At 47.7% G+C, this 12,500-nt stretch overlaps 1 protein-coding gene across 1 annotated transcript in view; it reads left to right on the plus strand.

The window, feature by feature from the left end:
* The window catches only part of NYAP1 (neuronal tyrosine phosphorylated phosphoinositide-3-kinase adaptor 1), a 45,437-nt gene that overhangs the window by 14,942 nt on the left and 17,995 nt on the right, over positions 1-12,500 (plus strand). Inside the window, 2 exon segments of the mRNA XM_087947413.1 lie at positions 9,036-9,166; positions 9,169-9,330. Of these exon segments, the coding sequence (XP_087803539.1) occupies positions 9,036-9,166; positions 9,169-9,330 (293 nt within the window).

Genomic DNA, 12,500 nt, shown 5'->3' on the forward strand with positions numbered 1-12,500 from the left:
ATAGATAGATAGATAGATAGATAGATAGATCGATCAAGGGTCTTCCAACTTGACAGCTTTAAAGACTGGTGGGCTCCAACTCCCAGAATTCCTCCTCCAGTCATGTCAGCTCAGGAATTCTGGGACCGTTGGAAGTCCACCAGTCTTTAAAGCTGTCAAGTTGGAAGACCCTTGGCTGAGAAATGATCATTATGAAACTGCCGAAAAGATGAACGTTAAGAGATTTCGTGAGGATGCCACGAGTGGCGTTTAAAGCTTGTATACACAGATAGAAAGATTCTACCTTCGACTCTAAGCTACAAAAGTTACACAAATCTTTCCAAAACCCCAACAAACCACCATGGTTGAAGACATTCTAGTTTCAGGGTGAAATTCAACGGGCCGTGAGCTCCTAGAAAAATAACCGGAAGAGATTTCTCGCTGGTCCGTTGTGCCAAATCCTTAGTCCGGCTCCTCCGTTGGTGTTGTGGTGCGTGCGGCTGTGGGGGGTTTGACCACCCTCTGACGGGCCCGAGGGGCTCAGCAGAAAGTGGCCAAGGGGAACGGAGGAGGAACGGAGAAGGGAGCAAGGTGGGTTGCCTGGCTTCCGGGGGGAGGAAAGGGCCCTGATTCCCTTCATTAGGCTACAGCTGGGACGCAGGGTTTCAAAAAAAAAAAAAAGCCAAAGGAAGTGGAAGTGGGCCTCGTGAGGTCATTGGGCAGGTGTGGCGGCGTGGATTCTGGCGAGCCATTGAAGGATGATCTCACCCAGCCGGGGGGTCATCTGGGCATCCCTGCGCTGGGAACGCCGGGGACCGGGTTCTTTAAATCATGCTCCTGTCGAATCTGATTCAGAAGGGGGCGAGCAGCAGGCGGGGAGCAGGAGCGTGTGGCTCCGTTGGCCGTGGAGGAAATGGGGGGAAGGGGCAAGGCCGGCTGGGCAGAGCAGGGAGAGGTCGAACAAGGAGAAGGGATTTCAGAGGAAAACCCACCCGTCTTCATCCTAGGGCATGCAGGGAGGACGGAGAAGGGAAGCAACGTGGGTTGGCTGGCTTACGGGGGGAGGAAAGGGCCTGATTCCCTTCATTCGCTGCAGCTGGGAACACAAGGGTTTAAAAAGGGAGTTGGCGCACGGCAACTTGTTGGAAGCCAATTGTGAGTGATCTTTTATTGTCGAGGCCTCAACTGGCTTCCTGGCATCTTCCCAACTGTGTGTGTTTATAATAATTCGTTAAAGAGCCATGGGAGGGGTGGGGTGCGCTGCAGGCTGACTCTGCCTTCGACCGGCAGTTCGATCCTGAACCGGCTCCGGGTTGACTCAGCCTTCCGTCCTTCCCAGGTTGGTAAAATGAGGACCCGGAGGATGGCGGGGGCAGGGCAAGAACAGAGGTCTCCAAATTTGGCCATTTTTAAGATGGGTGGACTTCGACTCCCAGAATTCCCCAAGCCAGCTTCGGTAGACTTCAACTCTCGGCCTGCTTTACTCTCTTGTCATCCCTTCCTCTGCCATCTGCCTGCTTACTCTCTTGTCATCCCTTCCTCTGCAATCTGCCTGCTTACTCTCTTACAATTCCTTCCTCTGCAATCTGCCTGCTTACTCTCTTGCAATCCCTTCCTCTGCCATCTGCCTGCTTACTCTCTTGTCATCCCTTCCTCTGCCATCTGCCTGCTTACTCTCTTGCAATCCCTTCCTCTGCCATCTGCCTGCTTACTCTCTTCTCATCCCTTCCTCTGGAATCTCTCCACTCTAGGGAGTAGAGGGGGGAACAACAACCAACAGGTGCGGTTGAATGGGGAATTCCGCGAGTTGAAGTCTAAGACTTGTGGGCTTACGGGGGAGGAAAGGGCCTGATTCCCTTCATTAGCTGTTTGGGGACCCCTGGGCAGAGGCTGACTCCCCAAATCCCTTAGAGGGGCCTGTAAAGCGCCGTGAAGCGGTAGACAAGTCTTACGTTCTATTGGTAACTACCCAAGTTGCTCAGCGCTGGCTGGGAATTCTGGGAGTTGAAGTCCACCATCTCCAACCTGCCAAGGTTCAGAGGCACTGAAATACATGAATAGGGAACTACTCAACCCCCTAAATGTGGGTGGGTTTTGTCGGGTCAGGAAGCGCTGGAAACCGGCAGCCTGTTTCAGATGGAGAAATCTTTTGCGGCTTTCCCCAGTCCCCTCCTGAAGAAGGTCGGGTTACGAAGACCCTCCCGCCGGGACGGCTTGGCCTCTAAGCAGGCCAAGGAAGGGTCTTTGCTCAGAAAAAAGCCCCGGTTGGGCTCTGGGCCAGCAGGGCGGAATTCCTGGCCAACGAGAGCGAATAAGTCTCGGAAGCTGTAAGGGAAATCCCTCCGCTGTTAAAAGCGGAGGACTTTGCGATGTCCCTGGGATCGGCGGGAGATGCTCCCTTTATCCCGACCGTCTCCTCGGGATGGTTTAGGCCCAATCGGACCATCCCGATGCGACTTTAGAAACCCCCTCAGAAACATCCGGCATCTCGCCGCGACGTCAACCCTCCCTCCATTGACTTCCAGGCGCTTCCCACAAGGCCTCGGAGCACGGCGTGGCTTGGGGAGGGAGGGAGGGGAAGGAAGAAGGCCAGGGGTGGGGAGGATGCCCGTCGAGTGTCGAGGTTCGCCGGCCGCAGATGCGGTCTCGGCTGAGGTCTCGGAGAGAGGGGGCCTGCGTCGGACGCAGGGACGGGGCCAGGACCATCAGGGAGTGGGGCGCTGCCTGCTGAGCTTGGAGAGGTTGGCAGCGATGAGGAAGACGCGCCCGAGCCTGTGCCCAGCGGGGCTGCTCGAAGGAAAGAGCAGCTGCAGCAGCCACGGGTGACTCGGGAGTTTTTATCCCGTGAGGGATAAAAGCCAGCCTGAACCGGAGTTCTTTGCAGGAAGCAACGACGTTCTATGTCATTCAAGCCTTGTGGAAGACTCGGGAGTTTTATCCCGTGAGGATAAAAGCCAGCCTGAGAGACCGGAGTTCTTTGCAGGAAGCAACGGCGTTCTATGTCATTCAAGCCTTGTGGAAGACTCGGGAGTTTTTATCCCGTAGGGATAAAAGCCAGCCTGAGAAGACCGGAGTTCTTTGCAGGAAGCAACGAAGTTCTATGCCCTACAAGCCTTGTGGAAGACTCGGGAGTTTTATCCCGTGAGGGATAAAAGCCAGCCTGAGACCGGAGTTCTTTGCAGGAAGCAACAAAGTTCTATGCCCTACAAGCCTTGTGGAAGACTCGGGAGTTTTATCCCGTGAGGATAAAAGCCAGCCTGAGAGACCGGGGTTCTTTGCAGGAAGCAAAAAAGTCCTCGCCCTTCAAGCCTTGCGGAAGTTGGAATCTCTTGCTTGGCGGTTCGGAGACTCTTTGATTTATCGTTGAGGACTTTATCTGTCGCTCTTGGCAGCCTTGCACCACCTCGTTCTTCCTCCGAGACCATGAAAAAAACAACCTTTTAACCGGAGCAGGCACGAATTCGTCGAAGAATCGTTCCAAGTTTTTTTTTTGGCTTCGATCTCTGTTTTGGGGTTGGTTTCCCGTGGAACAAGATTTGGGTCAGAACGGAAGAGTTGTGGTTTTAGTTTTAGTTTAGTTGAGTTGGCTTTGTTGTCATTTGCACCTCGTCGTACGAAATCGAACACCGTCTTCAGTTGAAGGTGCGTGTGGTGTGCCGACTGGCAGGGGGGTTGGGACCATCCTGTGCCGCCCTCGATTGGGCCCCTGTGCCAGGCCTCCCCCTTCCCCTTTCTAAACATAAGTTAGACTTGAACTAGAGATACGAATTGTATGGATTACTGTACTAAACAGTAAAGGAGGATTAGAGAGAGGAAGTCAACATATGTTGGACTTTAACTAGAGATAATTCATTGTATGGATTACTGTACTAAACAGTAAAGGAGGATTAGAGAGAGGAAGTAAACATAGGTTAGACTTGAACTAGAGATAATGAATTGTATGGATTACTGTACTAAACAGTAAAGGAGGATTAGAGAGAGGAAGTAAACATAGGTTAGACTTGAACTAGAGAGAATTCATTGTATGGATTACTGTACTAAACAGTAAAGGAGGATTAGAGAGAGGAAGTAAACATAGGTTAGACTTGAACTAGAGAGAATTCATTGTATGGATTACTGTACTAAACAGTAAAGGAGGATTAGAGAGAGGAAGTAAACATAGGTTAGACTTGAACTAGAGATAACGAATTGTATGGATTGCTGTACTAAACAGTAAAGGAGGATTAGAGAGAGGAAGTAAACATATGTTAGACTTTAACTAGAGATAACTAATTGTATGGATTACTGTAATAAACAGTAAAGGAGGATTAGAGAGAGGAAGTAAACCTATGTTAGACTTTAACTAGAGATAATGAATTGTATGGATTACTGTACTAAACGGTAAAGGAGGATTTAGAGAGAGGAAGTAAACATATGTTGGACTTTAACTAGAGATAATGAATTGTATGGATTACTGTACTAAACGGTAAGGAGGATTAGAGAGAGGAAGTCAACATATGTTGGACTTTAACTAGAGATAATTCATTGTATGGATTACTGTACTAAATAGTAAAGGAGGATTAGAGAGAGGAAGTCAACATAGGTTAGCCTTTAACTAGAGATAATGAATTGTATGGATTACTGTACTAAATAGTAAAGGAGGATTAGAGAGAGGAAGTCAACATAGGTTAGCCTTTAACTAGAGATAATTCATTGTATGGATTACTGTACTAAATAGTAAAGGAGGATTAGAGAGAGGAAGTAAACATAGGTTAGACTTGAACTAGAGATAACGAATTGTATGGATTGCTGTACTAAACAGTAGAGGAGGATTAGAGAGAGGAAGTAAACATATGTTAGACTTTAACTAGAGATAACTAATTGTATGGATTACTGTAATAAACAGTAAAGGAGGATTAGAGAGAGGAAGTAAACCATATGTTAGACTTTAACTAGAGATAATGAATTGTATGGATTACTGTACTAAACGGTAAAGGAGGATTCGAGAGAGGAAGTAAACATATGTTGGACTTTAACTAGAGATAATGAATTGTATGGATTACTGTACTAAACAGTAAAGGAGGATTAGAGAGAGGAAGTAAACATAGGTTAGACTTGAACTAGAGATAACAATTGTATGGATTGCTGTACTAAACAGTAGAGGAGGATTAGAGAGAGGAAGTAAACATATGTTAGACTTTAACTAGAGATAACTAATTGTATGGATTACTGTACTAAACAGTAAAGGAGGATTAGAGAGAGGAAGTAAACATATGTTAGACTTTAACTAGAGATAATGAATTGTATGGATTACTGTACTAAACGGTAAAGGAGGATTCGAGAGAGGAAGTAAACATATGTTGGACTTTAACTAGAGATAATGAATTGTATGGATTACTGTACTAAACAGTAGAGGAGGATTAGAGAGGAAGTAAACATATGTTAGACTTTAACTAGAGATAACTAATTGTATGGATTACTGTAATAAACAGTAAGGAGGATTAGAGAGAGGAAGTAAACCTATGTTAGACTTTAACTAGAGATAATGAATTGTATGGATTACTGTACTAAACGGTAAAGGAGGATTCGAGAGAGGAAGTAAACATATGTTGGACTTTAACTAGAGATAATGAATTGTATGGATTACTGTACTAAACAGTAAAGGAGGATTAGAGAGAGGAAGTAAACATAAGTTAGACTTTAACTAGAGATAATGAATTGTATGGATTACTGTACTAAACGGTAAAGGAGGATTAGAGAGGAAGTAAACATAAGTTAGACTTTAACTAGAGATAATGAATTGTATGGATTACTGTACTAAACAGTAAAGGAGGATTAGAGAGAGGAAGTAAACATATGTTGGACTTTAACTAGAGATAATGAATTGTATGGATTACTGTACTAAACGGTAAAGGAGGATTAGAGAGAGGAAGTAAACATATGGTGGACTTTAACTAGAGATAACTAATTGTATGGATTACTGTACTAAACAGTAAAGGAGGATTAGAGAGAGGAAGTAAACATATGTTGGACTTTAACTAGAGATAATGAATTGTATGGATTACTGTACTAAACGGTAAAGGAGGATTAGAGAGAGGAAGTAAACATATGTTGGACTTTAACTAGAGATAACTAATTGTATGGATTACTGTACTAAATAGTAAAGGAGGATTAGAGAGAGGAAGTAAACATAGGTTAGATTTTAACTAGAGAGAATTCATTGTATGGATGACTGTACTAAACGGTAAAGGAGGATTAGAGAGAGAAAGTAAACATAGGTTAGACTTTAACTAGAGATAACGAATTGTATGGATTACTGTACTAAACAGTAAAGGAGGATTAGAGAGAGGAAGTAAACATAGGTTAGACTTTAACTAGAGATAACGAATTGTATGGATTACTGTACTAAACAGTAAAGGAGGATTAGAGAGAGGAAGTAAACATAAATTAGACTTTAACTAGAGATAATGAATTGTATGGATTGCTGTACTAAACAGTAAAGGAGGATTAGAGAGAGAAAGTAAACATAGGTTAGACTTTAACTAGAGATAACTAATTGTACGGATTACTGTACTAAATAGTAAAGGAGGATTAGAGAGAGGAAGTAAACATAGGTTAGACTTTAACTAGAGATAACGAATTGTACGGATTACTGTACTAAATAGTAAAGGAGGATTAGAGAGAGGAAGTAAACATAGGTTAGACTTGAACTAGAGATAACTAATTGTATGGATTACTGTACTAAATAGTAAAGGAGGATTAGAGAGAGGAAGTAAACATAAATTAGACTTTAACTAGAGATAACGAATTGTACGGATTACTGTACTAAATAGTAAAGGAGGATTAGAGAGAGGAAGTCAACATAGGTTAGACTTGAACTAGACATAACGAATTGTATGGATTACTGTACTAAATAGTAAAGGAGGATTAGAGAGAGGAAGTAAACATAGGTTAGACTTGAACTAGAGATAACGAATTGTATGGATTACTGTACTAAACAGTAAAGGAGGATTAGAGAGAGGAAGTAAACATAGGTTAGACTTTAACTAGAGATAACTAATTGTATGGATTACTGTAATAAACAGTAAAGGAGGATTAGAGAGAGGAAGTAAACCTATGTTAGACTTTAACTAGAGATAATGAATTGTATGGATTACTGTACTAAACGGTAAAGGAGGATTCGAGAGAGGAAGTAAACATATGTTGGACTTTAACTAGAGATAATGAATTGTATGGATTACTGTACTAAACAGTAAAGGAGGATTAGAGAGAGGAAGTAAACATAGGTTAGACTTGAACTAGAGATAACGAATTGTATGGATTGCTGTACTAAACAGTAGAGGAGGATTAGAGAGAGGAAGTAAACATATGTTAGACTTTAACTAGAGATAACTAATTGTATGGATTACTGTAATAAACAGTAAAGGAGGATTAGAGAGAGGAAGTAAACATAGGTTAGACTTGAACTAGAGATAACGAATTGTACGGATTACTGTACTCAACAGTAACCCAAGTTAACCAGTGATGGAGGATAACTAAAAAGGGGTAGAAAGGCCAGACTAGACTCCCATAAAGATCACCGGGACTCCGTCGCTCGCGATCGAACAACTGCCTCGTTGTGACGACAAGCCCCTCCGTCTCTCCTGTGCTGTGTGTTGTGTGTGTGTGTGTGTGTGTGTGTGTGTGTGTGTGTATCCCTCCCCTCCGTCACCCTTCCTAGCACGCAAGGGGTTAAGGCGCCAGCCGGCTGATGTTGCCTAATCCCGCAGGTCACCCAGACACCCAGTTTCCATGGAAACGGCCGGGCCATCAGCCAGCATCCTGCTGCATCCTCGTGCTTTCGGTGCCCAGGACCCCTCACGCCCGAGAATAAAACCCAGCGGAGGGGGTGGGAGTGTGTGTGTGTGTGTGTTTGTGTGTGTGTGCGACTTTGCCTCGCGCTCATCCGTGGCCGTTTCGGGCCTTGTGTACGCCTCGGAAATGCGGCCCTCGTGTCGTATTAACCCCGGTTTTGTCTGTGGCGGGAAGCCGGGATAGGGAATCCGGTGGCCTGTCCAGGAGAAGGCCCGTTCCTTCTTCCTCCAACCTTAAATCAGGTTTAAAAGGCAGCTGGGGGATTCTGGGAGTTGAAGTCTGCCGGGTTTAAAAGCCGGCTGGGGGGATGCTGGGAGTTGAAGTCCGGCAGGTTTAAAAGCGGCTGGGGGATTCTGGGAGTTGAAGTCTGCCAGGTTTAAAAGGCGGCTGGGGGGATTCTGGGAGTTGAAGTCTGCCAGGTTTAAAAGGCAGCTGGGGGATTCTGGGAGTTGAAGTCTGCCAGGTTTAAAAGGCAGCTGGGGGATTCTGGGAGTTGAAGTCCGCCAGGTTTAAAAGGCGGCTGGGGGATTCTGGGAGTTGAAGTCCGCTAGGGTTAAATCAGCCCAGGGCATTCTGGGAGTTGAAGTCCGCCGGGTTTAAAAGGCGGCTGGGGGTTTCTGGGAGTTGAAGTCCGCCGGGTTTAAAAGGCGGCTGGGAGATTCTGGGAGTTGAAGTCTGCCAGGTTTACATGGCGGCTGGGGGATTCTGGGAGTTGAAGTCCGGCAGGTTTAAAAGGCGGCTGGGGGATTCTGGGAGTTGAAGTCCGCCAGGTTTAAAAGGCGGCTGGGGGGATTCTGGGAGTTGAAGTCCGCCAGGTTTAAAAGGCAGCTGGGGGGATTCTGGGAGTTGAAGTCCGCGAGGCTTAAATCAGCCCTGGGCATTCTGGGAGTTGAAGTCCGCCAGGTTTAAAAGGCGGCTGGGGGATTCTGGGAGTTGAAGTCCGCCAGGTTTAAAAGGCGGCTGGGGGATTCTGGGAGTTGAAATCTGCCAGGTTTAAAAGGCGGCTGAGGGGATTCTGGGAGTTGAAGTCCGCCGGGTTTAAAAGGCGGCTGGGGATTCTGGGAGTTGAAGTCCGCTAGGCTTAATTCAGCCCAGGGCATTCTGGGAGTTGAAGTCCGCCAGGTTGAAAAGCCGGCTGGCTTCAAGGTGACTCAGCTTGGACAGGCCGATGGTCCAGGACGCCATCTTACCTTCTGCCCTCCTCTCCTCTCCCCCTCCGGCAGTTCGGTCAAGGAGACGAGCGTCGGGAAAGTGCGGGACGTGGCCTCCTTCCGCCGTCACTTTAGGATGGGCTTTATGACCATGCCGGCTTCCCAGGAGCACGCCCCGCACCCTTGCGCCAGCGGCATGGCGCCCGCTCCCTCTCCTGCCACTCGGTGGGCAGCGTGGAGGTCGGCGGCCCGGCCGACGGCGCCGTGGGCTCCCGCAAGCCGCCCGCCAAGCCCAAGCGCCACCCCAGCACGAAGCTCACCGCGGACGGACGGAACGCCCTGGACCTGATGGGGAGCAAGAAGACGGGTGAGAGCGCGCGTTCGGGAACCCCGGTTTCCCCTCCCCCTTTGCGGCTTCGGCTACCTGTCTCCCCTGGTCCTTTTGTTCCTTCAAATCAGGTGATGACTTGGAAGGGACCTTGGAGGTCATCTAGTCCAACCCCTTCGGCCCTCAAATATTGGAAGGCTGCTCTCTTGTCTCCCCTGGTCCTTTTGTTCCTTCAAATCAGATGATGAGTTGGAAGGGACCTTGTAGGTCATCTAGTCCAACCCCCTTCTGCCCTCAAATATTGGAAGGCTGCTCTCCTGCCTCCCCTGGTCCTTTTGTTCCTTCAAATCAGATTATGAGTTGGAAGAGTCCTTGTAGGTCATCTAGTCCAACCCTCACCCTCAAATACTGGAAGGCTGCTCTCCTGTCTCCCTGGTCCTTTGGTTCCTTCAAATCAGATGATGAGATGGAAGGGACCTTGGAGGTCATCTAGTCGAACCCCTTCGGCCCTCAAATATTGGAAGGCTGCTCTCCTGCCTCCCCTGGTCCTTTGTTCCTTCAAATCAGATTATGAGTTGGAAGGGACCTTGGAGGTCATCTAGTCCAACCCCTTCGGCCCTCAAATATTGGAAGGCTGCTCTCCTGCCTCCCCTGGTCCTTTGGTTCCTTCAAATCAGATGATGACTTGGAAGGGACCTTGTAGGTCATCTAGTCCAACCCCTTCGGCCCTCAAATATTGGAAGGCTGCTCTCCTGCCTCCCCTGGTCCTTTTGTTCCTTCAAATCAGATTATGAGTTGGAAGGGACCTTGGAGGTCATCTAGTCCAACCCCCTTCGGCCCTCAAATATTGGAAGGCTGCTCTCCTGTCTCCCCTGGTCCTTTTGTTCCTTAAAATCAGATGATGAGTTGGAAGGGACCTTGTAGGTCATCTAGTCCAACCCCTCCGCCCTCAACTATTGGAAGGCTGCTCTCCTGTCTCCCCTGGTCCTTTTGTTCCTTCAAATCAGATGATGAGTTGGAAGGGACCTTGGAGGTCATCTAGTCCAACCCCTTCGGCCCTCAAATATTGGAAGGCTGCTCTCCTGTCTCCCCTGGTCCTTTTGTTCCTTAAAGTGAGATTAACAGAGTTGGAAGGGACCTTGGAGGTCATCTAGTCCAACCCCTCCTGCCCTCAAATACTGGAAGGCTGCTCTCCTGCCTCCCCTGGTCCTTTTGTTCCTTCAAATCAGATGATGAGTTGGAAGGGACCTTGGAGGTCATCTAGTCCAACCCCCTTCGGCCCTCAAATATTGGAAGGCTGCTCTCCTGTCTCCCCTGGTCCTTTTGTTCTTTCAAATCAGATTATGAGTTGGAAGGGACCTTGGAGGTCATCTAGTCCAACCCCCTTCGGCCCTCAAATACTGGAAGGCTGCTCTCCTGTCTCCCCTGGTCCTTTTGTTCTTTCAAATCAGATTATGAGTTGGAAGGGACCTTGAGGTCATCTAGTCCAACCCCTCCTGCCCTCAAATACTGGAAGGCTGCTCTCCTGTCTCCCTGGTCCTTTGTTCCTTCAAATCAGATGATGAGTTGGAAGGGACCTTGTAGGTCATCTAGTCCAACCCCTTCCGCCCTCAAATACTGGAAGGCTGCTCTCCTGTCTCCCCTGGTCCTTTGGTTCCTTCAAATCAGATGATGAGTTGGAAGGGACCTTGTAGGTCATCTAGTCCAACCCCTTCGGCCCTCAAATACTGGAAGGCTGCTCTCCTGTCTCCCCTGGTCCTTTGGTTCCTTCAAATCAGATGATGACTTGGAAGGGACCTTGTAGGTCATCTAGTCCAACCCCTTTGCCCTCAAATATTGGAAGGCTGCTCTCCTGCCTCCCCTGGTCCTTTTGTTCCTTCAAATCAGATGATGAGTTGGAAGGGACCTTGTAGGTCATCTAGTCCAACCCCTTCGACCCTCAAATATTGGAAGGCTGCTCTCCTGCCTCCCCTGGTCCTTTTGTTCCTTCAAATCAGATGATGAGTTGGAAGGGACCTTGTAGGTCATCTAGTCCAACCCCTTCGGCCCTCAAATATTGGAAGGCTGCTCTCCTGCCTCCCCTGGTCCTTTTGTTCCTTCAAATCAGATGATGAGTTGGAAGGGACCTTGTAGGTCATCTAGTCCAACCCCCTTTGGCCCTCAAATACTGGAAGGCTGCTCTCCTGTCTCCCCTGGTCCTTTGGTTCCTTCAAATCAGATGATGACTTGGAAGGGACCTTGTAGGTCATCTAGTCCAACCCCTTTGCCCTCAAATATTGGAAGGCTGCTCTCCTGTCTCCCCTGGTCCTTTTGTTCCTTAAAATCAGATTATGACTTGGAAGGGACCTTGGAGGTCATCTAGTCCAACCCCTCCTGCCCTCAAATACTGGAAGGCTGCACTCCTGCCTCCCTGGTCCTTTTGTTCCTTAAAATCAGATTATGAGTTGGAAGGGACCTTATAGGTCATCTAGTCCAACCCCTTTGCCGTCAAATATTGGAAGGCTGCTCTCCTGTCTCCCTGGTGCTTTTATTCCTTAAAATCAGATGATGAGTTGGAAGGGACCTGGTAGGTCATCTAGTCCAACCCCTCTGCCCTCAAATACTGGAAGGCCGCTCTCCTGTCTCCCTGGTCCTTCTTCTCTTCCCTAGACCAGCCAGGCCCAGTTCCTGCAACCGTCCATCGTGTGTTTTGAGCCTCCAGTCCCCTAAAATCATCTCCGTTGCTCTTCTCTGCACTTTTTCCAGAGTCTCACATCCTTTTTTTTATAATGTGGTGTCCAAAAACTGGATGCAGGACTCTAGGTGTGGCCTTACTAAGGCTTTACAAAGTGGTATTAGTACCCTCCTTGACCTGGATTGTCTCCCTCTGTCTGTGAATATAATTTAGGATTGCATTGGCTTGTTTTTGGCTGCCGCTGCACGGCTGGCTCCTGGTTGTGAAGTTGCCTTCAGAAATTATGGGAGCGTCATCTCCCTTGAGGCTTTCAAGCCCTCTGTCAGAATGGGTGTAGGGCCTCCCGCTTGGGCGGGGTGGGGTGGGGGTTGGACTAGATGACCTCCTGGTGGTCCACTAAGACTCCAAGATCCCTCTCCCAGTTCCTGCTATGGAGCCCAGTTTCACCCCGTCTCGATGTGTCCTTTGGGTTTTTCTTACCTAAGTGGAGGACTTGACGTTTCTCTACGTTGAATTTCATTTTGTTCAATATGGT

This window comes from Notechis scutatus, chromosome Z (assembly GCF_049901735.1).
Source record: "Notechis scutatus isolate UNSWTSFEM ecotype Mainland chromosome Z, rNotScu1.2, whole genome shotgun sequence".
Lineage (NCBI taxonomy): Eukaryota > Metazoa > Chordata > Lepidosauria > Squamata > Elapidae > Notechis > Notechis scutatus.